This window comes from Ahaetulla prasina, chromosome 2 (genome assembly GCF_028640845.1).
Source record: "Ahaetulla prasina isolate Xishuangbanna chromosome 2, ASM2864084v1, whole genome shotgun sequence".
Lineage (NCBI taxonomy): Eukaryota > Metazoa > Chordata > Lepidosauria > Squamata > Colubridae > Ahaetulla > Ahaetulla prasina.
This window is the reverse complement of record NC_080540.1, coordinates 163,148,896-163,176,106: the sequence shown is the minus strand read 5'-3', so window position 1 is coordinate 163,176,106 and position 27,211 is coordinate 163,148,896. Positions and strand designations below refer to the sequence as shown.

The following is a 27,211-nucleotide window of genomic DNA, read 5'->3' as shown; positions in this document are numbered from 1 at the left end:
CTTTACAAGTAACCTTACCTTTTGCTGATGTGTTATTTCATTTTAAGATTTCTCAACTCGTGGCAGAGCTGTGAAATTACAATCATCACAATTCATAAGCAAAAGCAAATAACACAGTGTTAAATTCTGTTTTTTAACATGCAATACAGACTAAACCCTATTTTCATAGAACTTCATCTGATACTGTAAGAGAATATAAACAGATCGCTTAACGATATGGGTATGATTACCCTAAGGTAGGGTAGGGTAGGGTATAAGTACCTTACCCTAGGTTTCCTTTTTGATTTTCTGAAATTAAGCCAAAATTACCACACATTGTCCATTGCCTGATTTGCCCCAGCTAAAAGTTACCACCCAGCTAGGTGGCAGCACTTTAGTTACATCTTAAGAAGCTAAATGAGATGGAAGATAGTTAGCAGTCGGATAAGAGAATTTCAGTAAATTTGAGGGTTGTGTCTTAGAATGGAAAGTTTTAAAAAAACAAAAAACAACAACAACAAAATTGGCCTTGAAAGAAGATAGTGACAATCTACTTCCATAATATTGCCAAGAAAATTATATAGCTTTATCCATGAAGTCATCAAAAATCAAAACTTGGTTCAAATACTTTTTAAAAAAATTGCCTATTCACTGGCCATCTTCAACATGGCTGCCTTCCAATTGTATCGGATCCAGTAGTGGGGATCCAAATCCCAGTAGATGGGATCCAAATCCCATCGCTACCAATTTGCTCGTGGGTGCGCTCGCGCGTGATGCTTCTGCGCATGTGCAGAAGCTTCTGCGTATGCACAGAAGCATCTGGGTGGGTGGGCGGAGCCTCCCACCACCGCCTCTACCGGTTCGCCCAATCTGGGGCGAACCGGTAGCAACCCACCACTGATCGGATCCTATCATAACCAACAAGATGGTCTTTGAACAAATTGTGCGGCGTTGGGAGGAGGCAAATTTGTTCCAAAAGCCACAAGTTTGAAAAAAAACTTGTTAGCGCAGACTTTTGTGGGAAAAGCACCATTACCAAAAACCATTATGAGAAGTCCTTGGAGTCCTCTGAACTTGGTTGTTTCCTTGCAGACGTTTCGTTACCCGAAGTAGGTAACATCATCAGTGCTAGCACTGATTACTAGCATTGATGATGTTACCTAATTTGGCTAATGAAAGATCTCCAAGAAAACAGCTTAGCTCAGAAAGCATCAAGGATCCCTCATTTCAACCTTGAGCTACAAATGTTCTCCTTTACTGGTACAATTGCAATGGATCAGATAGAATTGGGTTAACTATCTTTAAGATAGCATTTTCAGGAGAATTCCTGCCAAACGTTGTGGCCAAAATTGGATATCTGCTTGGTCAGTTGATGAAGAAAGGAAGGAAAGGGATGTACTGTGAGAACATTGGAAGATATGAAGACTTTTTTTTTTTTCCATTAAACTTGAAGTCAGGGTTCATGTATTTCACTAGCGACTGTGGTCTGTTTAAAACGTTTTTTTTGCAGAAAACAAAATAGGGTCGTTTCATACATTAAAATTAACCCCAGCAAAGTATATTATGGTTAGATGTGTCGTGTAATGCCAGGCTAAATAAATTTAGTCCTCCAGTTGCCATTTGATTGTTGATTGAAGTCAATTGCTGGAACCAGATTAGTGTGACAATTACGTGGGCCTAGAGCCTTGATGGCGAACCTATGGCATGCGTGCCACAGATGGCACGTGGAGCCATATCTGTGGGCACGCGAGCATTGCCCTAGCTCAGCTCCAGCACACATGTGTGTGCCGGCCAGCTGATTTTTGGCCCGTCTGGGAAACGGGCCTCCGGAGAGCCTTCAGGGGGTTGGGGAAGGCCGTATTCACCCTCCCCAGGCTCCTAGAAAGGTTCTAGAGCCTGGGGAGGGCGAAAAATGGGTCTACCAGGTCCATCGTACCATCGCGTACCAAAAGCGGGGGGGAGAGCAGGTGGGGGGGGGGTCGCACGCACATGCGTGGGGTGGTTTGGACGCATTGAATTATGGGTGTGGGCACGCGCACGTGTGACCCCTCTGTGCTCCCCCAGCTTTTAGCACGTGACAGCAAAAAGGTTAGCCATCACTGGCCTAGAGTAATCCTTCCCATATTTCTAGGAGTTAGGAAACCCAGTATTTTTACTTCCATTTTAACTGCACGAACACGTTTCCTCTTAGAGTGTGCAAGTATGAAAACTGCTCACATTCAATGGAGGCCCCCCCCCCCATACTTCTAATGAGTTCTTGCTTGGTGCATGTTTTCCAGTTGGAAGAATGGCAACACTCACATGCTGAGAAGCAACAGAATGTTTTCTCAAATAGGGGTTTCCCTACTGTGCATCTGCTTGGAGAGTGATTGAATAATCCAAACCATTTCAGTGTCGGCTGAGATCCATTCTGTCTCTTCATGTGCAAAAGGGAGTCAAGATTTGCCTAGTTCACACAAACATCTTTCTCAATCTGCCACTACCCTACTGAAGTGGACTTTACTCCCCACAGTCAGCATGGCTACAGGTGATAATTCCATGATACCCCACCACATCCGTAGGGCACTGACTTGAAGAAGGGTGACATCATAAGGACACTTAATATAGCCTTGCAAACAAGCCTTACTTACCATGTCTCAGTCTTTTTTTTTTTACTCTCGCAAAGGTTATCAACAATGATAACCTTATGAAGTCTTTCTCAGCAGGAGGGTAGAACAGTGTTCTCCCACATATTGCTAGGTTCAGATTCCCATCAAAGCTGCTAGCATGGAAAATGGCCAATGGTTACATCATAGTTTATTCCCTCAGCCTTGCTGGATACACATTTTTGGAGACAGCTTTAATCTGATTGTGGCCAGGTGGCATGAATGGGGTAAACCTGTTTGTTAATCTGGATTCCTTCACCCCACCATGGCATTTACACAGCCCCTTAAAGCACTTGCCATGCATTAGCTGCAAATCCTTACAAAAACTCTGTGAGGGTGGTCAGCATTGGATTAGTTCCTTATATTGCAAAAAGAGCAGCTTAAATCCTCTAGGCAGGTCCAACGCCTTGCCCATATATCAGTCAGTGGTCCAGTCTTTCCCTGCAGAACTGGATTGGCGTCAGCTGCTTTCAGGATGCTGTATTGATCTGTGGAAGCAGTTCATTTATAACCATTGGGTAGTTGAACTTTCACCCTGTCGTTTCCTCCTGATGTTTCTGGGAATTGCTGGAGAGAGCGTGAGATGTGGGATTTATTTAAAAGGACTTTGGGGGGTGGGGAGGAGTGAGTGACAGCCAGAGAGCTTTGCTGGTGGTTTAACACCCGCTTGACAAGGTAGAAGATGGCATTAGAGAGATGAAAATGGATGAGATGATAGTTTAGTTACACTTTACATGTCTTTGGCCAGTTCCTGGACTTTGGCTATGTACATACTTAGTTCATATCAGATGATTGCTTTCATTTATGCAGTTCAGTTAAATTGGGAACTTAGCATTGGCAAAACTGTGCTAAGCCAAGATTTGTTAGTAAAACCACACAATAGTCTGGGCTCACGTATCATCACATTAATTCAAAGCCAGCAGCAGGCTATCAAACTTCAAAATCTTTTCTTTTATGTACACTGAGAGTGTATGCACCAAGACAAATTCCTTGTGTGTCCAATCACACTTGGCCAATAAAAAAATTCTATTCTATTCTATTCTATTCTATTCTATTCTATTCTATTCTATTCTATTCTATTCTATTCTATTCTATTCTATTCTATCTTTCATGCAGACTGAATTCTAAAATCAGGTAGAGAAGTTAGAAGAAATGACTGCAAGCTGTTTTTCCACATTGAAATGAAATAATGTTGTGTGAATCTAAAAAGAGGTCTAAAGAATAGTAACTCCAAGATGAAGAATGCTATGGAGGACATTTAATGAAACAAGCAGGCAGGCATCTCTCTAGAATAACAGACTCCTAATTTTGATGGGCACATACTTCTTCGAGGGAGAAAACAAGCTCCCTGTCTCCTCCTGGACAGAAAAATGTCTGAGCTTTGCAGAAGGGGTCAGCTTTCTCTTTTCCCTTTAACAGCATCCAAATCACCAGAGCAAATATAAAAGGCGGTTTAAGCACTACACTGGATTCCGTTCCTAAACCTAGAATAAAGAAGTACAGTAGAATAGAAGAGCTAAACGTGTTTTGTTTCAAAACCAGATGATTATTTTTTTAAATAAGTAAATCAGCCTAGTCCTATGTGGCTAATATTATACTCCCCCCGCCCAAGTTGATGTCCTCCAGATGAATTGGACCCATAACACAAAATGTATTGACCTTGTTGGCTGGGAACTATGGGAACTGAAGCCCAAGGTCTGTGGGAGAATAGATAAAGGAGGGCTGGGCAGCATCCCGAGGTCTCAAGCAGAGACCTTTCCCAACGCTGCTATCCCTCAATAAGCACTATTAACCCAAGACAGCAGGGCTCGGTCTAAGAGGCAAAGCATTTGTTGAATCATTGGGAGCCCAGATGAGCTTCTGCTCATCAGAGCTGTCATTACCTTGGGCTGTCCAGACTAAGAGAAGCTGCTCTCCAGAGGCCAAGAGGGTATCTACCCCTTCAAAATATTTGCGTCTCAGAGTGAGTGGCAGCTCTGATCCTGTAAACACCCACTTGTGGCAGGCATCCCCCACACAATGGCCTGTGGGTGGGGAGAGCCAGAGTCTGCTACAACACAGAACCGATAAGGCCTGACTGTCGACAGAAACAGTAGGGAGAGCCAGCGCTTCTGCTCATTATCAGGCTGCGTGGGGAATTTCTCAGGAATGCAAGGGAGACGAAGGTGGTATGTATGGATCAACATGTTTTCCATTCTCTGGAGTTTCTCTGGGAAGAGAATGTTTGGAGAACTGACTGCATAGTCCTCACTCAGAGCAGAAAGTATGTCCCTGAACAAATCTATTGACATTATCTGCATAGGCTATTAACCATTTTTCCTACAGTTGGATTTTGTAACCGTTTCTTACAAATTTGCATAAACTGTAACCAACATTGATGCAGAATCATTAATTACATAAAATATAAATAATTAAATTTAAACAGTTTGGGGTTGGATTTTGGCCCCAAAGGATTTAACCACTGGATCCTCTAATCCACTTTGCAACCAAAAAGTAACCCTACATCACAAGTGGGTTCACATACAGCAAAATTAATACAATCATAAGCCATATATCATTCTACATCAGGGGTATCAAATTTGCATTGTTACGGCAGCATCACGTGACGTATCATGAGTTTTTCTCCTTTGCTAAACTAGGCGTGGACGTGGCCAGCGTGTGACGCATCTGGCCCTCTGGCCACGAGTTTAACACCCCTGTGCTACATTGTAGTTTGTTTAATCTTGATTTCTAATCCGCTTTTCTTTCAGGGGTTTGAGGCAGAGTACATATCCTCATTTCCTACAACCATCCTATTTGATCATGCTTTGTTTAGCTATGGTTTACTGAATAAACCACATTTGTGCGTTCACACATGCTACATAATAAACCATACTTTGCAAACTACAGTGGCTGGGTTTTCATGAAACCAAACAAGACGGTTACAGTACACTATGATTTATTGCAATGTGTGAAGTGTGAAGCCAGTGTTGGAAGGGGCAATTTGGTCCAGGAATGTAAAAATTTAATATTTTCCCATTTCTTGGCTCAAGATGCGTGGCTCATTTCCTTTCTTTCAAATAAGGTGTTCCTGAGGCTTTGCCACATATTTTGTACTTAATCAATGTTTCCTCTACAATTTCAGTTGCAGAAAGATGAAGCGATATCAGAATACTGAATAATCTGAACAGAATTCAGATTATTTTCATGGTTACTGCAGAGATTCCCAACTTTTTCCTTTACACGGACCACTGTATCTGTATTTACTTAAAGTATTTGAGGACTATAAAGTCAGAGCTGAAAATATAGGGTTGCTGCATTTCTTTCCATACCATTTTTAGTAGTCAAAATCAAGATTAATTTCTTGTAGGATTGCTAAATCTCATTAATTTTCCTAGCCCCAACTTTTGTGAGTCTGGATGAGAATGTCAAAATCCTGTGCAATTTGGAGATTTTCCATATTTTTGATATATTTAAAATAGTTATTTTATGTTAGCATGTGAACATGGAGCCATCCATAATAATTTTACAGGCGCCAGGTTGAGACACAGTGAGTTAGTTGATCTTGTCTGGATTTGGAAATTAAACTAGGTCAGGTCTGAATAGTATTTGGAGGGGAAAACAGTGGGATTGTAGGCTCGACTGAGTTGAAAAAAAGGGCAATGACAATCCATTTCCATATTGATGCCAACAAAAGTGTGTAGAGATACAGTAATGTCACTACTGTAGGAAATAGAACATCCCTACTATAGGAAATAGAGTCCCTAAGTTATGGATTATAAATATACTTTGATAAAAATACTGATGAAAATTATGAAATCTATCAATAACAGTGTATGGGAGTGGTGCAAAATCAAACAACAGGGGATTTCTGTGTCTTTTCTTCACAAACTTTATCAGATTGCTATTATCAAAGAATGTGTAGAAAGAGAGGCTTAGAAACAGGCAAATATAAACAAAGTTATACAACACCCATAAACAGCCCGGGTGTTCAGATGTCAAACTACTGAATTGAATCCAAGTTTATGTGCATAAAATGTAGCAGCCATCCCATATGGTTCTCTGCAGGAATTCTGAATAAAACGAATGGTGTCAGACTGCAGAGCTGAAGCCTTCATATGCTCGCTTGACAGTAAACTCGCATTTCCTCAATGTGACTTCTTCACATTTATTGTTGATTATACATGTATGTAAGATTATAGTCTAAACAAGAACATTCAATTACTGTAGTTATTAATGAATTAGAAGAGAAGCTGGTTTAATTTCCTCAAGCTCAATCTGGATAAAGAGCAGAACCATCTATAGTCAGAAGGCTTAGAGGTCTCTCTTATTTCAAAACTCTCCCTTCAGAATGACTGAGTCTGCATTAAGAAATTATAATTGTTATCATCATCGCCGACATGGGAAATTAAAGCAATCTGTATATTGGAAGCCACTTGAGAATTTATGGCCAACAAACATGGCAAGCGAATATGAGGCTACTCAGAAGTAAAGCCCATAGACTTAGTAAGCAGTGTTTACAAGAACAGCAGCTTTCTATATATCATCATCATGATCTTTCAGCTATGCTTGAGTACAACTTCATTGGCTCTTCTTGCATGCTGTGCAGTATGGAAATTATAGTTTCACATTAAAGACCATCACAGTTATGGATGGATAAGGAGGATTGTTGAACAGAACAGAACAGAATTCTTTATTGGCCAAGTGTGATTGGACACACAAGGAATTTGTCTTTGGTGCATATGGTCTCAGTATACATAAAAAGACAAGATACATTTAAAATTTAATTTAAATAGAATAGAATAGAATAGGATTTTTTATTGGCCAAGTGCGTTTGGACATACAAGGAATTTGTCTTGGTGCATATGCTCTCAGTGTACATAAAAGAAAAGATACCTTTGTCAAGGTACAACACTTACAATACCTACAACACTTAATGATAGTCATAGGGTACAAATTTAACACTTAATGATACAACACTTAATGATAGTCATAGGATACAATTAAGCAATCAGGAAACAATCAATTACAGTATAAATTGTAAGGATATAAGCAACAAAGTTACAGTCATAAGTGGAAGGAGATGGGTAGATGAGAAGATTAATAATAGTGCAGATTTAGTAAATAGTTTGACACAGTGTTGAGGGAATTAATTGTTTAGCAGAGTGATGGCATTCGGAGGAAATACTGTCCTTGTGTCTAGTTGTTCTGTACAGTGCTCTATAGAGTCATTTTGAGGGTAGGAGTTGAAACAATTTATGTCCAGGATGTGAGGGGTCTGTAAATATTTTCACAGCCCTCTTTTTGATTTGTGAAGTATAGAGGTTCTCAATGGAAGGCAGTTGGTAGCAATTCTTTTTTCTGCAGTTCTTTTAAAAAAGTTTAAAAGTTATTATGATCTTGAAAGACCCCAAGAACAGTTCTTTGGGGAACTGAATGAATAAGAAAGGAGACATCATCGTGGGACATAATTTTTTTTTTTAAAAAAAAACCCATAATGATGCAGGAATGAATAGAATATGGAACAGGTACTCTGCACATGTTTAAGCCCTGCTCTTTTATTTGCACAAAGATCACCCATTCTAATGCTACCCGCCCCTCTAGGTCTCATTCCCTGCAAAAATGACGTTCTCCAGAAATGTCGGAAGCTCTTTTTATTTTTTTTAATTTTTTTTTCCTCTCTAGAGTTTATCGGGAGTTGTAGTTCGAAGAAGGAACAGCCCCCTCAACTGGTCGTCATTGTTCTTTTCTTTTAAACTACAACTCCCAGCAGCCACCATCCACCGCCACCGCACAGGAAATGTTACGTAGATGGCCCGATGCAGAGATCGCTGGTGAGTGTCCGTAGAAGACGGCCTTGAGAAAAGCAGGGGGTGGGGGGAAGAGCGGCGGGCGGTTCTGAGAAACGTGGGGCGGCAGCAGGGAGGAGAAGCAGGAGGGCGATCTTTGCTTTTCCTTCTCTCAGCGATTGCTTTGCTTTTGCTCGTGGCTGGCAAAGTTATTCTTCTACTGGGAGGGCTGGGAAATCTGGCCACGGGAAGAACGCAACGTGGTTTTCTATATCAGGAGTCTCCAGCCTTGACAACTTTAAGACTTGTGGACTTCAACTCCCAGAATCCCTCAGTCAGCAAAGCTGGCTGAGGAATTCTGGGAGTTGAAGTCCACAAGTCTTAAAGTTGTCAAGGCTGGAGAGCCCTGTTCTATATGGAGCAAAGTATTTTGACATAATAGAATAGAATATAATTTTTTATAGGCCAAGTGTGATTGGACAGTCAAGGAATTTGTCTTGGTGCATACGCTTTCAGTGTACATAAAAGAAAAGATACCTAAAAGATAACACTAGTATACACGGGTACATCCCATGATTATAAGTCCGGCCTTTGGGTCTTGCCTCTGCATGAAAATCTGTTCTTTATCTCAAACACCTGTTAATTTGGAGTAAATGGCCCCTGAAAACTCTGAAAGTTCTTTGTCAGGGATACAAGTAGATAGTTGGTGGCTGGCCGTCTTCCTTAAATTGGATTACTGGAGACTTCAGATGTGCTGAAGTACCTTCTCAAAATGCCTTGCAGATAAATGAACTGTTATTGTTCCTCTTTGATGTCACTATTGCACGTTTTTGCATTAGTCCAAGCTCTTCCGTCAGGGTTAAGGAAAAGATACTAAGAAAACAGATGGGTGGGGAAATTGCTGACTGAATTATCCCAGTTTGGCAAGATGCTATCATATGGTCTGGAGCAGCGGTATCAATACGTTAACAGCAAAGTTACTGGGTAAAACTCCCATTATCCAGACCCAGCCTCAATATGGATGGTGATTGCCTATGTTATAGAGCAAGTCATGCTGTCTTGAGCTTAGCTGAACTTTCCTCTGGGTGAACTCTGTTCAGAGTTGCGCTATATCGGGGGTCTCCAACCTTGGCAACTTTTAAGACTTGTCGACTTCAACTTCCAAAGCTGGCTGAGGAACTCTGGGAGTTGAAGTCCACAAATCTTAAAAGTTGCCAAGGTTGGAGACCCCTGCTCTATACGATAGAGTACAGAGTTGTACTGGGTACAACAGCTATTCAGGAAAAAAGTCACATCGACTACATTCCTTGTTCAATTCAACCAAAATCTAGGAAGCTGTGATTTTCTTTGACTTGGATATCCGAAATAATTTATTACTTGCTCTTAGGTTTATGACTTATGGAGAGATGATGAAGGAGGAAAAGAGAAGAAGGAAAAAGACAATTCAGGCACCAGCTCTTTAATAGACAGTTTTATACTGCCTTGTGATAGGAACAGTCTGCTTGCAGACCTTGGTAACTCTACAAAATAGTCTTGTGACATAATCCTTCTTTAAAATGACTTAACTATAGCCTTGTTGGTTTTATAGATTGGGCTCTTAGCTTTTTGAAGCTTCTTTCGAGACTACTAGCTACTGTCTCCCCTAAAACTGTCACTAAGGTTTATGGGGTGCTGGTTGATACTCTGATCTACTTGGTTATTAATGCAAAAAAACTTCATGGAGCTTTTTAAAGATTTGTCAAACATAAACAAATTTCCCAAAAAAATTGAACATTTTACATTTGAGAAATCAACTCTTGATGTTTTTATGTCTACAAACTGTAAAGTTATTATAAATTCTACATACATAAGTTTGATTTTCTTCAAAGCCACCCAAAAACAAATCAAAACACTGAAATCTTTAAAACTCCCAACCCATTATCATAAAATTGGTTCTTTTTCAGAAAAAAAACCCAGCCTTTTTATCATTTCAAGGCCACAGAATTGGACATGTAGAGGCCTTTCCCCACTTCTGTTTAACATGCTCTCTGCCCTCCTTGAGTTAGCAGAAAACTATAGTGGCATGAAATTTGCTGATCCCACTGCTGATCCCTAGCCTGCTTCTATTATCTCTTTTTCCACTGCTGGTCACCTGGCATTCCCTCCAAAATAATAGCTGACAAAGTCTAATGGGCTTCCTTCACCTTGAGTTTGTCCTTGGATAGTGCTTGAAGAAGGGGGGAAAGTTTTCTTTAAATTTTCTAGCAGTTGGCTGCTTACCCAGGAGTTGGGGACAAGAGTAAGGCAGTGTCATAAGGATGCAACAGGAAAAAAAAAGATATATGGCCTGGCATGTTTGTATCATCGTTAAATGAAAACCCAAATTCTTTTAAGACTGAAAGTGCCTTGTTTTGTGCTGTCATATTTTGCTGAGTCTTGTGAGGTGCAAAATTCCCATGAGTTGGGATACCTCCACAGCTAGAAAGGAGCTGCATAGTACATTAGAATGTGCACAACATTTACTTATTTATTAGATTTTTATTCCACCTTTGTTACTTATAAGTAACTCAAGGCAGCAAACATATCTGATACTCCCTTCTATTTTTCCCTCAACAACAACCTTTTAAGGTGGGTTGGGCTGAGAGAGAATGTGATTGACTCAAGGTCACCCAGTTGACTTTGCTGCCTATGGTGGGACTGGAACTTACAGTCTCTTGGTTTTTAAGCCAACACCTTAATCACTATACCAAATTGACTGTTTTTCCAGAGATCTAACTATGGATTTAATCTATTGCGTGAACCAGTTTGTTGAAACCATATTATGTATTTTGGCCACGACATTATAGCTTTGGTTTTAGGATTGGGATTAATTCATTTATTAGATGAACCAAGTATGTCAGTCTAGAGCAGTGTTTCTTAAACTTCTTGATCTCCTCTCTTTTAAAAATTATTTAGGACCCCAAAAAAGCTTTTGCTTGAATGGATTATATTAATATTTATATAATATTTAAAAAATACATTAATTTTATTAAAAATAAAACTGATGCATTTATAGAATATTTATTGAATTATTAAAAATCCTTTAGATATAACCCAACATATTTTTCCTGAATAGCCCCCTTTTTAACAAATAAAAATAATAGTGGAAAACAATGACATTAAAGTTCTGCAAATATCTTCAGTATCTGAAAAATAATTTTGATTTTCCAGATCTCTCAGATGGTCTTGGGGGACCCCAGGCATCGGGGGCTTAGAAAATTCCGAATTCTGTCACTGTTTTCTATTCTGTTTACTCTAAAGATTGTTATGCATGCTGAAGCTGTCTCGCTATCCTAGTATATCAGAAAGCAATCAGGCCTAGGCAGACACAATGAGAAAAGGCACAACTATGTTGAAACAGCATACGTGTGCATGAAAATGAGAATTGAAAACCAACTGTGCAATAAGACCAGGCCAAATATTTGAAAAGGATGCTTTCCAATCTACGTTAGAATGAGTGAAATATCTCCCGAAGTTCTTGGGCTGCCATGTTACTTCAAAGTGTGTCCCCTTGGGTTGTCTCCATATGTAGCTACTTCTCTTTGAGGGTGGGGTTGCCAGAAAAGCAAAGTTCAAGAGGAATTACCTTGATTCTTTTACTTTAGCTTCCAATGTCCTCAAATCACATGTGGAAGAATTTGGACTTTTGAAATGCTAGACACACAAAATCTAACAATAAGACACAGGTGCAAAAAAAAAAAAAAGCTGATCAGATGTTCTCCAGATGTGTGGACTCTTCAACTATTGTAATTTGCAGCCATTGTAGCTGTTGTGTTTGCAGATAGATACCAAAGAGGGTGAAACCAGCTATTGATTGCTCCCACAAGCAGTATACATAGTATTGGGTTGATCAGCATATGTGAATTGAAGTTGCCATCTTAATTACCAAGCTGTGCTTCATTTGGAGACAAAACCATTTCTTATGGTTCCCACTATGGAAATGCTACAAGTCAGAATCCTTTTTTAGCTTCTTCAAATAATCTTGTTATAAATCAACAGGCGGGCACCCCCCCCACCCCCCACCCCGATTGAAGCAACTGACAAGACACTCACAGGCTGCATTATCTTGCATGGCGTTACATCTAATAAGTTTTTTTTTTAAAAATCATAAAAGGTATATCACTTTTCATTTATTAAAAACAATCCCAAAGGAAGGGAAGCGATGAATTAAAACACATTTCAATAAAATAACTTGGCGGTAACCTCCGTTAAATTGCCATCTTGTAAACACATTGCTCCCCCAATTCCCACATCTTCAAAAACACAAAACAGCTAGAACTCCATCGCCACAAAACTATGTAACAAAACACAAATACCAAATAGATTGGCATAGTAGCAGAAATTTAGGGCTGGGCAAATTGCCCCTGTAATTGGCTCAGCACCAGTTGCAACCTAACAGGAAGTTAATTCTAAAATCAGGACCTTGTATTACAGGAATTGTATTAGGGTCCTCCTCATGGTAAACCCCTCTCAAGAGGGTGTATCCGTTTTGGAATGTAATTCTTCAGGGAGTATGAAAAAGAGAAGCTGCTCTGACAGGTTTATATTCTCTTTGGGTAATATTTAATAGTCTTTGGAGGACATTTGTTTTAGTTCTCCACTATAAAATGGCCAAAACGTTTTCTTTCCAACTCTGCCTTCCATCTCCATCCAGAGACGGAGGGTGTACGTTTTCCTGAGAGTACTTTTTCTTCAGAAGGACAAATAAAGTTGTACCCTAGACATTCGTGGCTAGGATCGTTCTGTCTGCCTGCTGAGGAACTGCCTGTCTGTAAATTACGCTTTGTAGGATTCCCTTGGCTTCCTCACTTTTTTTCTCCCAAATCACTTGTTAAGCACTCTCACACCCTGGGATGCCACTGATAGCCAAATGGGAAGTTGTTAATTTGTGCTTTGGGAGCATGGAGTTCTCAGGCTGTTAATGTCCAGAGCTTCGTAGATTTACGCTCTGTTCAATTGGCAGGGCAGTGAAATCTCCCAGCAGCCGTAGCATTTTATGAGACAAAGTTTCTTCTGAGGGTTTGAAATAGGCCAAGAGACGGAGGCCCCATTTTCATTTGGCAGGAAAAAGTAAGACTGATTCTGGCTACTCGCTGTTCTCCCCCCACACTCCTGTCTTTGAACTGTAGAAAATATCTGTGATTGTGCGCGATGGAATGGCATAGTTTCTGAATTAACTACAAGTTTCTTTTCCACTTGATTGGTGTTAAACCCGGATTACACATGCACAAAGCTTCAATCGGCACAATGAGTTTGCACTTTTGTTCCCGCGGCCAATTCAGCAAGCCGGTTATAACATAAAAATAAACAATGGCGCGGGTTCACAATATCCAAAATATTGATTCTTCTGATACAAACGTGTTTGTAATGGCAAGCCTGGAAAATAGGAAATTTGACATGTCTGCTTCTAGAAGCCCTTTGAATTTGCACACTCTGGCACTCCTTCCTATCCAGTTTGGTAGGGATTCCACAGTCTAGCTGCTTTATTAGCAAATAGAAGAACAGTGTGAAAACGTAAATAAATTCTCTGTTTGATAACATGTCACTACCCTGTTTTCCCCAAAATAAGACCTCCCCTGATAATAAGCCCAATCGGGCTTTTGAGCGCATGGCAATAAGGCCAAGCGCTTATTTCAGGGTTCAGAAAATATAAAACAGGATCTTATTTTTGGGGAAACACGGTAGGAAGGTGCTTCTTGCTGGAATCAGATCATTATCTCTGATTAGAATTAAAACTTAACATTTAAGAGAAATAAGATTGTAAAAAGAAATCTCAAATAGTTACATTGGAGTATGAAATTTAATTAAAAAACCTGGAGTGATGCTAAAACTGCAAACTGAGTCTTAGGGGGAATCTGTTGCAGATTGCCACAGAAAAGAAGGCAGATCACAAATCTTAATTTAGGAGCCTATGCTGCATCAAACATATAACAACTAAACTTACATAGGGAAAATAAACATATACTCTTTGAATGCTGGAACTGACAGTGGTAAGAGTAAACTTAGGGACGGGGGCTTGAATGCCACTTCTTTAAACTGCCTCTGTAGTTTATAATCTTCTTTTAGATCCTGTTGTATCTCAAGATCAAGAGGAAATAAGGAAGGAGGATCTTTTTGGTGGTAGCCCCGTGACTTGAGTTTTTCCTTTAAGGACAGATATCCTTTCTAAGGATGTGTTGGAAGAAATCTCCATCTGGGTTCAGTTCCAAGTGGGCAGAAAGACACTAGAAGCATGGAGGCTGCTTGGAAAGATGGTTTAATGGTGAAGCAAAATACCACCTCTGGCTGGCCCCAGAGTGAGGTGGGAATGGAGATTTCGCAATATCCTTCCCCCAGGAGTGGGAAGGGAATGGGGATTTTGCAGTATCCTTCCCCTGGAATGGGGTGGGAATGGAGATTTTGCAGTATCCTTCCCCTGCCATGTCCACCAAGCCACACCACATCCACCAAGCCACGCCCACCGAACCGGTAGTATAAAAATTTGGATTTCAGCACTGATATATTTATACCCTCTCTTGGGCCTTACCTTTGAGCTTCCTGTTCCTGTGTAAGAAATGTATCCTATTGGTTGTCAGACTCCCAGGGGGCTATGCGGGGGTCTTAGCTAACTTTGTAGGCTGTCTGTGTCCCAGGCTTGGTTGAATCTTTGTGGGTGATGCTTTGGGCAATTCCTATTATGGCTGGGGCTAACTTTACGTTTGTTGGATCTTGGGTGAGGTTTATGAATAGACCTAGCCATCTCTTTATCTCTTAAGTGCTGAAGTTTGCTTTGGGCTATTGAGGAGGGTGGGGTCTATTAAGAGTGAGTCTGCTTCCTGCCTCAAAAAATATGTTTCTCCATTTCTCATCTAGGGAAATATAATATTCTGCCTTTTTAATATTTCCTAGAATATTTCATTCTTCTAGGTCGGGTCTCCTGCTTGAGCAGGGGGTTGGACTAGAAGACCTCCAAGGTCCCTTCCAGCTCTATTCTGATTGACTGATTGAGGTACTTTTCAGAGATCCAAGGCCCAGTCCCTTAACCTGCCAAATGAGATCAGAATCCACATTTGGGGTTATTTTGGAGGGTAAGACTGAGGCGTGATGTCTCCAGTCCCCACTTAGAACACCCTCTGAGTAATCAGCTGCAGAAGTGCCTTTGCTGAATAAATATTCTCCCGTTGAAGTGCGGCTCTTGAATTTTATTTTATCTTTTTTTCCAGGACAGTAAGTGAGCACATGTTGGGAGGTGGCTGTCTGTCTTTAATCACAGCACCAAGCCTTTATAGGTTATTTACAGTAATGTTTTGTATCTTGAGTGAATGCTTTACTAATTATGGTAATAAAAAAGGCAATAAAAGGCACGTTCCCGGTGGAGGAATATATTTGGAGGCCTTCCCTGGATCACTTATAAGCGGAGCCGTGATAGGAATTGGCCACCCGCTCAGCGGTGGAAGAAATGAGCGAGCTGCCATGGATCAAGGTGTGACATGAGGAAGGGGGTGCTCTGATGGATTGGAAGGAAGGGAAGGGGGCAGGATTTGAACCCCTCCCTGAGTGGTGGTGCTTAAGGGGGAATGGGTTGGTTAAGATACAGCTAAGTAAGAAGGGAGGGATTAGGAGGGTATTTGGCCTGGCCCTTGTGCACAAAGCAGGATGTAATCTTAAGCACTGGCTTTGGTGTTTGTTTTTTTCATTTAAAAAATATAGGCAGACCTCACCTTAAGACTACAATTGGGACCATTGTTTCCATTGCTAAGTAAGGGGAGTTGTTGAGTTGCACATTTTTTTTGCCACAGTTGTTAAGCCTGCAGTTATTAGCGAATCACATGCTCATGAAGCAAATCCGGTTGGTTTGGAATCACTGTGGGGATGCTGCGATGGTCATAAGCACAAGGCACAGTTGTAAGTTACGTTTTTCCAGTGCCATTGTAACTCCGAATGATTGCTAAATGAATGATCGTAAGTCAAGGACTGCCTGTACAGATCGTGCTCAACTTACAACCCTTCATTTTGCGATGGTTCAAAGTTACAACGGCACTGAAAAAAAGTCACTTAATGACCGTTTTTCACACTTACAACCATTGTGGCATCCCCATATTCACGTGATCAAAATTCAGAGACTTGGCAATTGACTCATATTTATGACCGTTGCTGTGGCCCAGAGTCATGTGATCACCTTTTGCGGCCTTCTGACAAGCAAAGTCAATGGGTGAGCCAGATTCACTTAACAACCGTGTTACTAACTTAACTGCGGTGATTCACTGAACAGCTGTGGCAAGAAAAATAGCAAAATGGGGCAAAATTCACTGAACAAATGTCTCACTTAGCAACAGAAATCTTGGGCTTAGTTGAGGTTGTAAGTCAAGGACTACTTATAGTGACATTGGGTCTTACACAGTTTTGCAAACACTGCCATTTCTTTTATTTGTAGGATAGCCAAGGCCTTCTAATGCTTGGAAAGTGGGCTAGGTGTCCCTCGGTCTCTGAGAGGTCTTAGTGAGGATGTAGGCCTATAAACGCAACCAATTATTTTCCCTCAGGAAATTGCTGCCTGCATGGTGAACAAAAATTCAACAAGAGAAGGCTCTCCTGCTATGAGGAAACCCACCTCCTGTTGAATTTTTGGATGTTATATGGATGTCGAACTTCTGGAATTCTTGCAGGAAAAAAATATTCAATTTTGTAATTGATAATCTGCCTGGCTTTGGAATAAAAACATTTTTGTCACAGCAAAATAATCAATGCACATGTTGTTTGGCAATTCCTGGGTAGCCTGCATTGTTTTTGTGACTTTAGATTTTCCAATTAGAGCAAAGGGATTCTGGAACGTTCCATCATAGATTAAAATGTCTGAACCAAAATAATTTCCATAATTACATCATGATTTTTTCCCCCCTTTCATTTCAGCAAGTTGTGCTTCCTAAGGTTATAGGAAAAGCTGCATTATCACTACAAGTTGTAGAAAGGCAATATTAGAACAGGGTATTAGAAATGCTTTCGGACATTTCAGCAAAAGAATCAGACTGGTAAGGGGAAAACAAAACAAAAATTTACCATAAAAACTATATCAGAAGTCTGCCATGCTTTATTCATTTTCCTTAATGTACAAATATTTTTCAGGCCAAGGTTTGCACCAGTCTGTGCTGCCATGTATCCCATGGTTAACATGTTAATTGCTACCAACCTGCCTTCCATTGAGGACCTGTATACTGCACGAATCAAGAAGAGGGCCGTGAAAATGCTTACAGACCCCTCGTGTCCTGGACATAAAATGTTTCAACTCCTACCCACAAAATGACGCTATAGAGCACTGCACACCAGAACAACTAGACACAACAACAGTTTTTTCCCGAAGGCCATCACTCTGCTAAACAAATAATTCCCTCAACACTGTCAAACTGTTTACTAAATCTGCACTACTGTTAATCTTCTCATCGTTCCCATCACCCATCTCCTTCCACTTATGACTGTATGACTATAACTTTGTTGCTTGTATCCTTATGATTTATATTGATACTGTTTCCTGATTGCTTATTTGTACCCTATGACTATCATCATTAAGTGTTGTTCCTTATGATTCTTGAAGAATGTATCTTTTTTTAAATATACACTGAGACCTTATGCACCAAGACAAATTCCTTGAGTGTCCAATCACACTTGGCCAAAAAAAAAAAATCTATTCTATTCTATTCTATTCTATTCTATTCTATTCTATTCTATTCTATTCTATTCTATTCTATTCAGACTGCATGTCTGTTTGCCTATCGGCCTATTTATCTATCACATTTCTGAACCACCCATCCCCCTCAAAAAGAGAGGGTTATTTATATACATACATACATACATCTCAGGAACTGATGCTTCTTTTCTTCTGTGCCAGGTGGAGCAGCTCCAATGAATTCCTGGGAGGTTCCCATGAACTTTTTGGAAGGAGGTGGACTGGCTGAACAGTTTCTTCACATTGAGCGAGAGCAGATAGTCCGCCTGAACTCTCTCAGCTTCCTTGATCCTGTCCAGTATGTTTATAATCCTTTGGATTATGCCTGGGAGCCCCACCAGGACTACGTACGTAAATATTGCCATTCCCGGAAAGAGGTGCTCTTCCTTGGGATGAATCCAGGGCCTTTTGGCATGGCTCAGACTGGGGTAAGCAAACAACCAAGACTGAGGCTGGGAGGGTAAGAGTCATAAAAATGGAACCGTAAGGCAGATTAGCATGTATACCAAATGCCCGTGTATAGGCCTTCACCTCATACGGAATTAAAATTCGTCTAATATATAACCTAATATTTAGCCACCTGCCTCTCCTTAAAAAAGCTCCATTGCCTTCCAAGGTGTCCCCTTCATTGTCCGATTGCTTGCATGATGATATTTAAATCTGTTTCATCCCCTTGCAACTTTATTTATTTATTTTATTTTATTTATTTCGTCACGCATGTATTTTATGACAGATACAAGTGTAAACATAATTATAAATATATGAAAAGGATACGAATAAAAGAAAACATTAGGACAGGTGCGCTTATGCACGCCCCTTACAGACCTCTTAGGAATGGGGTGAGGTCTACAGTAGATTCCATTTTTACCTTCTGGGGCTATAGGAAATTCATTGTGCTCCACTTGCTACAGGATAGCAGTTTAAATACTTGAAAATGGAAATTGAAACCTTTAAAATTTCCTTCTCAAGACACTAAAGATATGTTTATGTTTATGTTTGTTTATGTTTATTCAGATTTGCATACCGCCCTATCTCCCTAGGGACTCAGGGCGGTTCACAGGCAGATAAAATACATATAAATACAAGATAAAATGTCCGTTAAAAAACTTATTAAATATAGCCCGATAATTAAAACAATATATATAATAAAACCCATTTAAAATCTAAATTTAAAAAACCTAGTCCAGCCCTGCGCAGACGAATAGATGTGTTTTAAGCTCGCGGCGGAAGGTTCGGAGGTCCGGAAGTTGACGAAGTCCTGGGGGGAGTTCGTTCCAGAGGGTGGGAGCCCCCACAGAGAAGGCCCTTCCCCTGGGTGTCGCCAGACGGCACTGCCTAGCCGACGGCACCCTGAGGAGTCCCTCTCTGTGAGAGCGCACGGGTCGGTGAGAGGTATTTGGTAGCAGCAGGCGGTCCCGTAGATAGCCCGGCCCAATGCCATGGAGCGCTTTAAAGGTAGTTACCAGCACCTTGAAGTGCACCCGGAAAGCCACAGGTAGCCAGTGCAGTCTGCGCAGGAGAGGTGTCACACGGGTGCCACGAGGGGCTCCCTCTATCACCCGCGCAGCTGCATTCTGAACTAACTGCAGCCTCCGGATGCCCTTCAAGGGGAGCCCCATGTAGAGAGCATTGCAGTAATCCAGACGAGACGTCACGAGAGCGTGAGTGACCGTGCATAGGGCATCCCGGTCTAGAAAGGGGCGCAACTGGCGAACCAGGCGAACCTGGTAAAAAGCTCTCCTGAGACGGCCAAATGATCTCCAAAAGACAGCCGTCCACCCAGGAGGACCCCCAAGTTCCCCCCCCCCTCCATCGGGGCCAATGACCCGCCCCCGACAGTCAGCCGAGGACTCAGCTGACTGTACCGGGATGCCGGCATCCACAGCCACTCTGTCTTGGAGGGATTGAGCTTGAGCCTGTTTCTCCCCATCCAGACCCGTACGGCTTCCAGACACCGGGACAGCACTGACGGCTTCGCTTGGGGTGGCCCGTGTGAAAAGTACAGCTGAGTATCATCAGCGTAAAGCTGGTACCTCACACCGAAGCCACTAATGATCTCACCCAGCGTTTCATAGATGTTGAACAGGAGGGCGAATTTTCGCGGCACCCCACAAGTGAGGCGCCTCGGGCCGACCTCTGCCCTCCTGTCAACACTCTCACTGTAGCCGGTTGGAGAGATAGGAGGAGAACCACCGATAAACGGTGCCTCCCACTCCCAATCCTTCCAACCGGAAAGGAAATGGGTAGGAATTGATGGTATCAAAAGCCGCTGAGAGGTCTAATAGGACCAGGGTGGAGGAACACCCCCTATCCCTGGCCCTCCAGAGATCATCCACCAACGCGACCAAAGCCGTCTCAGTGCTGTATCCGGGCCGGAAACCGGACTGGAACGGGTCTAGATAGACAGTTTCCTCCAGGTGCTGGGGAAATTGACACGCCACCACACTCTCAACAACCTTCGCCACAAAGCGAAGGTTGGAGACCGGACGATAATTACCTAAAATAGCCGGGTCCAGGGAGGGCTTCTTGAGGAGGGGCCTTCAAGGCGGCCGGAAAGATAGCCAACTCTTTCAACTTTTCCTTAAGATCTTTTCACCTTTCTTTGTTTTCTCAATTTGTTATGTAAATGTAATTTGTAATGTACCCGTCTGTGTAAAGCACAGGTAGTTTATCTGAATGAGCAGAAGGAAGGGCCAGCAAGTGAGAAGTAGAGGTAAAAACCCTTGCTGGTACCCTTCTTTTTTTCCTTGAAGTTGGGATGGGTATCTGTTGTAGTCCAAATCTTGGGATCTACCATTATGTTTGAATGCTAGTCAAGTAAACTCAGGTGACAAAGAATTCCATGCATATTGAGTTAGTACAGGGTCCTTCTCTATTTCCAGCACAGAGGTGCTTTTTCAAAGGCAACTGGATTTTGTTTTTCTTTGAAGACATTTCGCTTCTCATCCAAGAAGCTTCTTCAGCTCTGACTGGATGGTGGGGCATGGAAAGATTTATCCTCCCCGTGGCTTCATCGACTCTTTAAAAGGATGCAAATGACCAGCTGTCTGCAAGGAGAATTAATCCTTCCATTCCCCACCATCCAGTCAGAGCTGAAGAAGCTTCTTGGATGAGAAGCAAAACGTCTTCAAAGAAAAACAAGAAAGTCGAGTTGCCTCTTGAAAAAGCACCTTTGGAACAAGTATGACCTGAGAATAATAGGCTAGTAGCTTTTGTAGTTTTTTTTGCACGGTGATACTAGCAGGAGCAAGTGGATGAATGTGAATGGGTGTGAGAGGGTCAAGAATGTCTCTACTTTATCTTCACTCACGGTTGTCTCAGCTCTACTTTGTTAATTCTTAGAGAAAATACTCCAAATAAGTGTATATGTAGTAACAGAAAAAATTTAGTCACCCTCTCACAGTCACATTACTGAGTCCTGAAAAGTATCTTTATTGTAGTGAGATTATTATAGTAAAACAACTCATATATAAGATATTTTTCTATTTTTTTTCTGCAGAAGGTCTGTACCTGTCTTTATTTTTGGCTTGGTGGGTTTTTCTTGTCTCCCCAATTTCCTACATGTGATATTTATCTCGTGTGCAGTATCTGCATTCAGTGTCTCCTCCCACTGTAGCCAGGTTAACACCTAGATAGATAATTCAGTTTCTGCTTTGATGCTATGCCAGGAAAGGAAATGGGTAGGGAATTGATAATGTGGCAAAGTGCTTGCTGAGATTCTGTGATTTAAACATGTGTGGGTGTACGTGTAAATTGACTGATTATTCTCTGAATGTCAGAAGCACTTAGTGTCAAAGAAATGGATTCTGAACTTCTTTACAAAGCAGTTATAAGCACAATTGTAAATTTACTCCTTATTCTATGGTTATAATGAAACTCTCTTCTTGTTATAATCAACCCTATCTAGTCATCAAAACGTGCTGGGCGACCTGGAGCAGCTGCTCTTCAGCCAGATGCTCGGTGAGTCAGCCGTCCCTTCCTTCCTGTGGGGTCTGCCAGGATTTCCCTTTGTTTAGAGCTGGGAATCCTCCTTCCTCAGCGGCCTTCCTGCCCCAGTCCTCAGAGCTCTCTCTCGGATCGCTCTTCTAGTTGACCCTATACTTTAGGCTGGAACAAGCGGTTTGAGAACTGGGTTATTGCTTTACTATCTTCTCTTGCTTTTTCATGCTCGGGCAACCCTGGGCTTTCCCAGCACAATTGCAGAGTAGACGTTTTGCAATTTTCGTTCAAATAAATATTCATGTTATTTTACTTGGCTCTATCTTTATTTTTTACATTGACCAGTAGCTGCCTCATTTCCCACCCTAGGCTTATACTCGAGTCAATAGTTTTTCCCAGTTTTTTGTGGTAAAATTAGGTACCTCGGCTTATATTCGGGTCGGCTTATGCTCGAGTATATACGGTAATCTTTAAAATCCTCTGAATCAGAGTGTGTATTTGAACCCAAGTTTTTCCAGTTATTTTTACGCCTCCACCAAATGTGATAAAATGTCCCTTTTTGATGTTCACATTTCCAATAGACATTTGAAGTGCCATTATACATTCTACACAAATTCCCTTGTGACATAATACTAGTGGTATATCATTTTATAAAAAATATCTTTAGGATTATAAAAGTGTAAACTTCAGTCCCTTCAACCACATGTTTTCCTGTTGTTCCATGTATATAATAAATGTAAATATTGGTTACAACATTTTAGTCCATACATTTTTCCTACTTGCTCTTCTGTTTCAAATTTCAGTGAAATACATTTAACAATTAACACAATCCTATTTCAAATTCAGTTTTACAACATTCAGAACTATAAACTTTTTTGTCTACTTTAAAGTTGTCTAATAATTGTAGATAAGAAAACCATTAGCAACTATATTCCTCTGCCACTAATTCTTCTCCTGATTTTATTTTATACCCCACTTGACAAAATTCTAGTAACTCACAGTAAGTTAGCCATTTATGTTGGCCTATTATTTTTCATCTATAAAATGTGTCTTGTGCTGAGAGCCACAAAAAATGTTCTACCTGAAGTTTGCATCTATCCCATTTTCTCAATATAGCATATCTAACATAAGGATTTTTAACATCCACATTAACCTTGACTTTGTCGTACGACAAGTATCCATGCCACTCGAATTTCAGGTCATGTCCTTCTATTTCTCAGTAGCACCCACTATTTCATCCAAACCAAACAGCAAGCTGCAAGATACAGTTTCAAGTCAAGTAGACCCGATCTTCCTTTTTCCTTTACATCTTCTAACACCTTATATTTAACTTGTGGTTTTTTGCCCTGCCACACATGTTTAGATAGTTCCTTCTGCCACTGTTTAAATGGTACATCAGTTTTCAAAACAGATATTTTCTGAAACAAGAATACCATTCTAGGCAAGACATTCATTTTTATCACAGAAATTCTCCCCAGCAATAACAATTTTAGTTTTTGTGACCTCAACATTTCTTTTTAAACTTCATCCTATAACATAGTTGTTTTGAAATAACACAGTTCAATTTGTTATAGTGATACCGATATTTTACTTTGTTTTCAATCATAAAATCTGTTTTGTTCATCAGTTCTATTTGATTTTCCATTTTCTTATTTTTGTTAAACATGTTTGTCTTTATAATCTTGAAACCTCCTAATGCACCCAATTATTTGAATTTGCCCATTAATGTTTTAATTTCCCTTTAAAGGACCTTCCAAAAACCAGACCAAATCAGCTGCAAAAGTCAACTTATAGTTTTCTTTTTTAATCTTCACTTCCACAATCCTCTCATCTTATTTTATAACTCTGTTCAGTATTTCAAGAACCAAAATAAAGGAGAAGGGAGACAGTGGGCATCCCTGTCATGTTCCTTTTTTATGATTTGTGTTTTCTGTGAAGTATAAATTGATTTTACCCATTTTATAAAATTCTCTTCAAAATTCATCCCTTGCAAACTTTGAACAAGAAAGCCCAATTCAAATTGTCAAAGGCCTTCTCTGCATCTAAGAAGATTGTTTTTTTTAATTATTATTATGTTGCTCCAAATATTCCAAAATGTCCAACATATTACTAAACTTGTCCTTTAACTGTCTTTTTAGGTAAAAAGCCACATTGATCCTCAGGCATAAATTCTTGCAAAGTTATTTTCAGTCTATCAGCTAGAATCACAACTTGCAGTCATTATTCAATAACAATAGTCTATCATTTCTTGTTATAATCAGATCTTATCCCTCTTTAAGTATTAGTGCTATACTGGCGTCTTTCCAACTCTCTTGGCATTTTTTGTCCCTGTAAGATTGTGTCATTATCTTTTATAAAGGTTGTTAAAGTTCATATTCAAAACATTTATAATAATAATGAATAATGAATCTGCCACATGACTTGGTTTAATCTTTCTTATAGCGAGAAACTTCCTTTATAGTTATAGATCCATTCGCGACTGTCTTTATTCTTCTGTAACCCTCAGTAAATTTTGTTTCTTTAGATAGTCATCTATTTTTTCCAGAGAGATATTATTTTTTTATACAAGTTGAAATAATATTGATGAAATACTTTGTATAGCATTTATATTAATGGAATATCCATTAATAGGGTTTCTCGCTCTTGTAATTTCAATATTAGTTTTCCTTTCCTTTCCTTTCCTTTCCTTTTCCTTTTCCTGTACCTTCCTTGCCTTGCCTTCTTTCCTTAATATATATGCCAACCCCTTCCCTGCTTTGTTTGCAAAGTCAACATTTTTTTCCTTTACACAATTCATTTTTATTTCCATTTCTCTTACACTGCTTTTAACCTTTCTTTCCTGTTAACTACTTTGTATCTTTTTTCTTTTCTATTTTCTTTTCCTTTTTCCTTTTCTTGCACTTTTAGCTTTCTCTTCAATTTCTTGCAATAAAGTAACCGCTCTTCTTTGGTATCCTTTGTTTCCATCACAAACCCACCTTTTTTCAGGCTTCATGATATTTGCGTCCAGTGTTCTGCAGGAGCACAGGAGTTGTTTCCAACTCTACAACCTAATTCCAAATAGTTGTCTTTTTTTCATCTTTTGCAAAAACCAAACAAACCTTGGCTTCGCTATTTTTTTTCCATAACCCCCTCATTTTTAAAAGAAGACAGATATATATATATATCTTTGCTAGAAGTGGTAAAGATCTTTTCTAGCCAAACGTTTTCTCAAATGCAAATTCCCCAGATCAAGTAACATCTGAATTTCAAATCAGATCAAATCCTTTATTATAGGTCAACGATCCAGGCTAAGTAAAACTTACTAAATAAAATCTACAAGTTAGAGCTACAAGGCCGAACAAAAAAAAGGCTACACAGTAAAGGATTTACACTCGTATCTGTGCTATTTTGCTGTCAGAAATAAACCATTTTACAAGCTAAGAAAACAAATTGTGCAACAGCAAGAGGTACCTTGGGGTCCTTGCTTGCTAGTTAGATTGCATCTGAAATTCTTCAGTCTGTTCCAAAAATGGAATTACAAGAGGTGTTGGGATCTCTTTGCATATTTCTCAATTGAAATTACAATGTTATAGGAGTTCATGTTTCAAATCAAGCCATCATTACAATGGCAAAGCCTTCCCACACATGGAATTTTTAATATCTGATTTTGTGATTCTAATTTCCCAGAGGTGTTGTGAACTTACGTTAGCTCTTCTGTTATCAGAACTTTTGACTGTAGTGTTTAGCTTATCATATATTCCTTAAGTGCTCATAGTTCAACACCCCAAAACCCTGCGTGTGTGCATTCAGTTTAAAGACAAGCACACACTCAGGATATGCAGATAAGGATATTTTGTATCACAGGGGACTGACATCAATTTAGATTTCTTTCAGCTACAGATTTATTTTCCAAACATTCATTTGTCTTGTGCTAATTCTACATCAGCTTGTAACCTTGTCTTTTAAGAAGTCCTCTCCAAATTCGTTACATGGTTTTAGGATTATTTACTGATGCATATATTTTCAGATGAATTGTGCAATGTTTTCCCCCCATAGAATAATATTGAAAAAATAATTTGCAATAATGCCTTATTTTTATGCACTGCATTGTTTTTGCAGGGTCTACCTTTTTATTGGTAGGGAAATAAAATCCATAGAAGAGCTGATTTTTCCAGATAACGTTTCAAAGTTTGCTTAGTTAAGAAAGTACTTTAGATGAGTTCACAATAAGATGTGAACCAAATAAATTTGTTTCCCATATCTAGAACTATTTAGTTCTGGGATTCCCACCTCAACACTCCTTCATACCTGTGTGTCTAACAGAATTCTTGCCCCAAAAATATTTAAAAGGTTTTTTTTTTCTCTTCCTTTAAATGTGCCCTTTTTGGAGACAGTCTTGAAAAATCCCCGTAGCTTTCTTGTCAAAGGTTTTCAGAAGTGGTTTGCCTTTGCCTCTTTCCTAGGGCTCAAAAAAAAATGAGTAGCCCAAGGTTTCTCAGCTGGCTGTGTACCTAAGGCAGGACTAGAATTCACCGTCTCCCAGTTTCTAACCTCATGCCTTAACCCAGTGGTGAAATCCAAATTTTTGGTTCTGTGGGCGAGGCTTGGTGGCTGTGGTGTGACTTGGTGGGCATGGCAGGGGAAGGATACTGCAAAAGCCCCATTCCCTCCCCACTCCTGGGGGAAGAATACTGCAAAATCTCCATTCCCACCTCACTCTGGGGCCACCAAGCGGTGGTATTTGCCGGTTCTCTAAACTACTCAAAATTTCCGCTACCGGTTCTCCAGAACCTGTCAGAACCTACTGGATTTGACTCCTGCCTTAACCACTACACCAGACTGGCTCCTGAGATTAAAGGCTAGCTTCATTTTAATTTTAAAAAAGTAAAAGAACTTAGCATTCCATAAGAGAAAACACAATCCAGAACGATTTCTAAGAATGATTTCAGAGTTTTCGCATAGACTCACTGCTGACTGGATTGTTTTAAAGGTGCATCACCTTTGCACAAAGATTGGGAGTAAATGGGGAGTTCATAGACAGAGTCTGTGAAGAAGATGAGTTGGAGAAAGAGTAGCAGTGAGCAACTCCATCCATTTGCCATTTGGCAAGTCAGATGCCATAGCGTCTGGTGGCTCAGACTGCTAAGACAGTCTGTTATTAACACAGCTGCCTGCAATTA

The 27,211-nt window shown here is 40.2% G+C and overlaps 1 protein-coding gene across 4 annotated transcripts in view; it reads left to right on the top strand.

Moving 5' to 3' along the window:
• The first annotated feature begins 8,347 nt into the window (after positions 1–8,347).
• The window catches only part of SMUG1 (single-strand-selective monofunctional uracil-DNA glycosylase 1), a 92,899-nt gene continuing 74,035 nt past the window's right edge, over positions 8,348–27,211 (top strand). For 2 of the 4 annotated variants that reach the window (XM_058173865.1, XM_058173863.1), the window contains exons 1-2: positions 8,348–8,437; positions 18,273–18,538. In XM_058173865.1, coding sequence (XP_058029848.1) covers positions 8,404–8,437; positions 18,273–18,538 — 300 coding nt within the window. In that variant the 5' untranslated portion in view covers positions 8,348–8,403. Of the gene's footprint in view, positions 8,438–15,613; positions 15,873–17,299; positions 17,419–18,272; positions 18,539–27,211 lie in introns of those variants that run through there. The other 2 variants (XM_058173864.1, XM_058173866.1) reach the window with 2 other exon arrangements.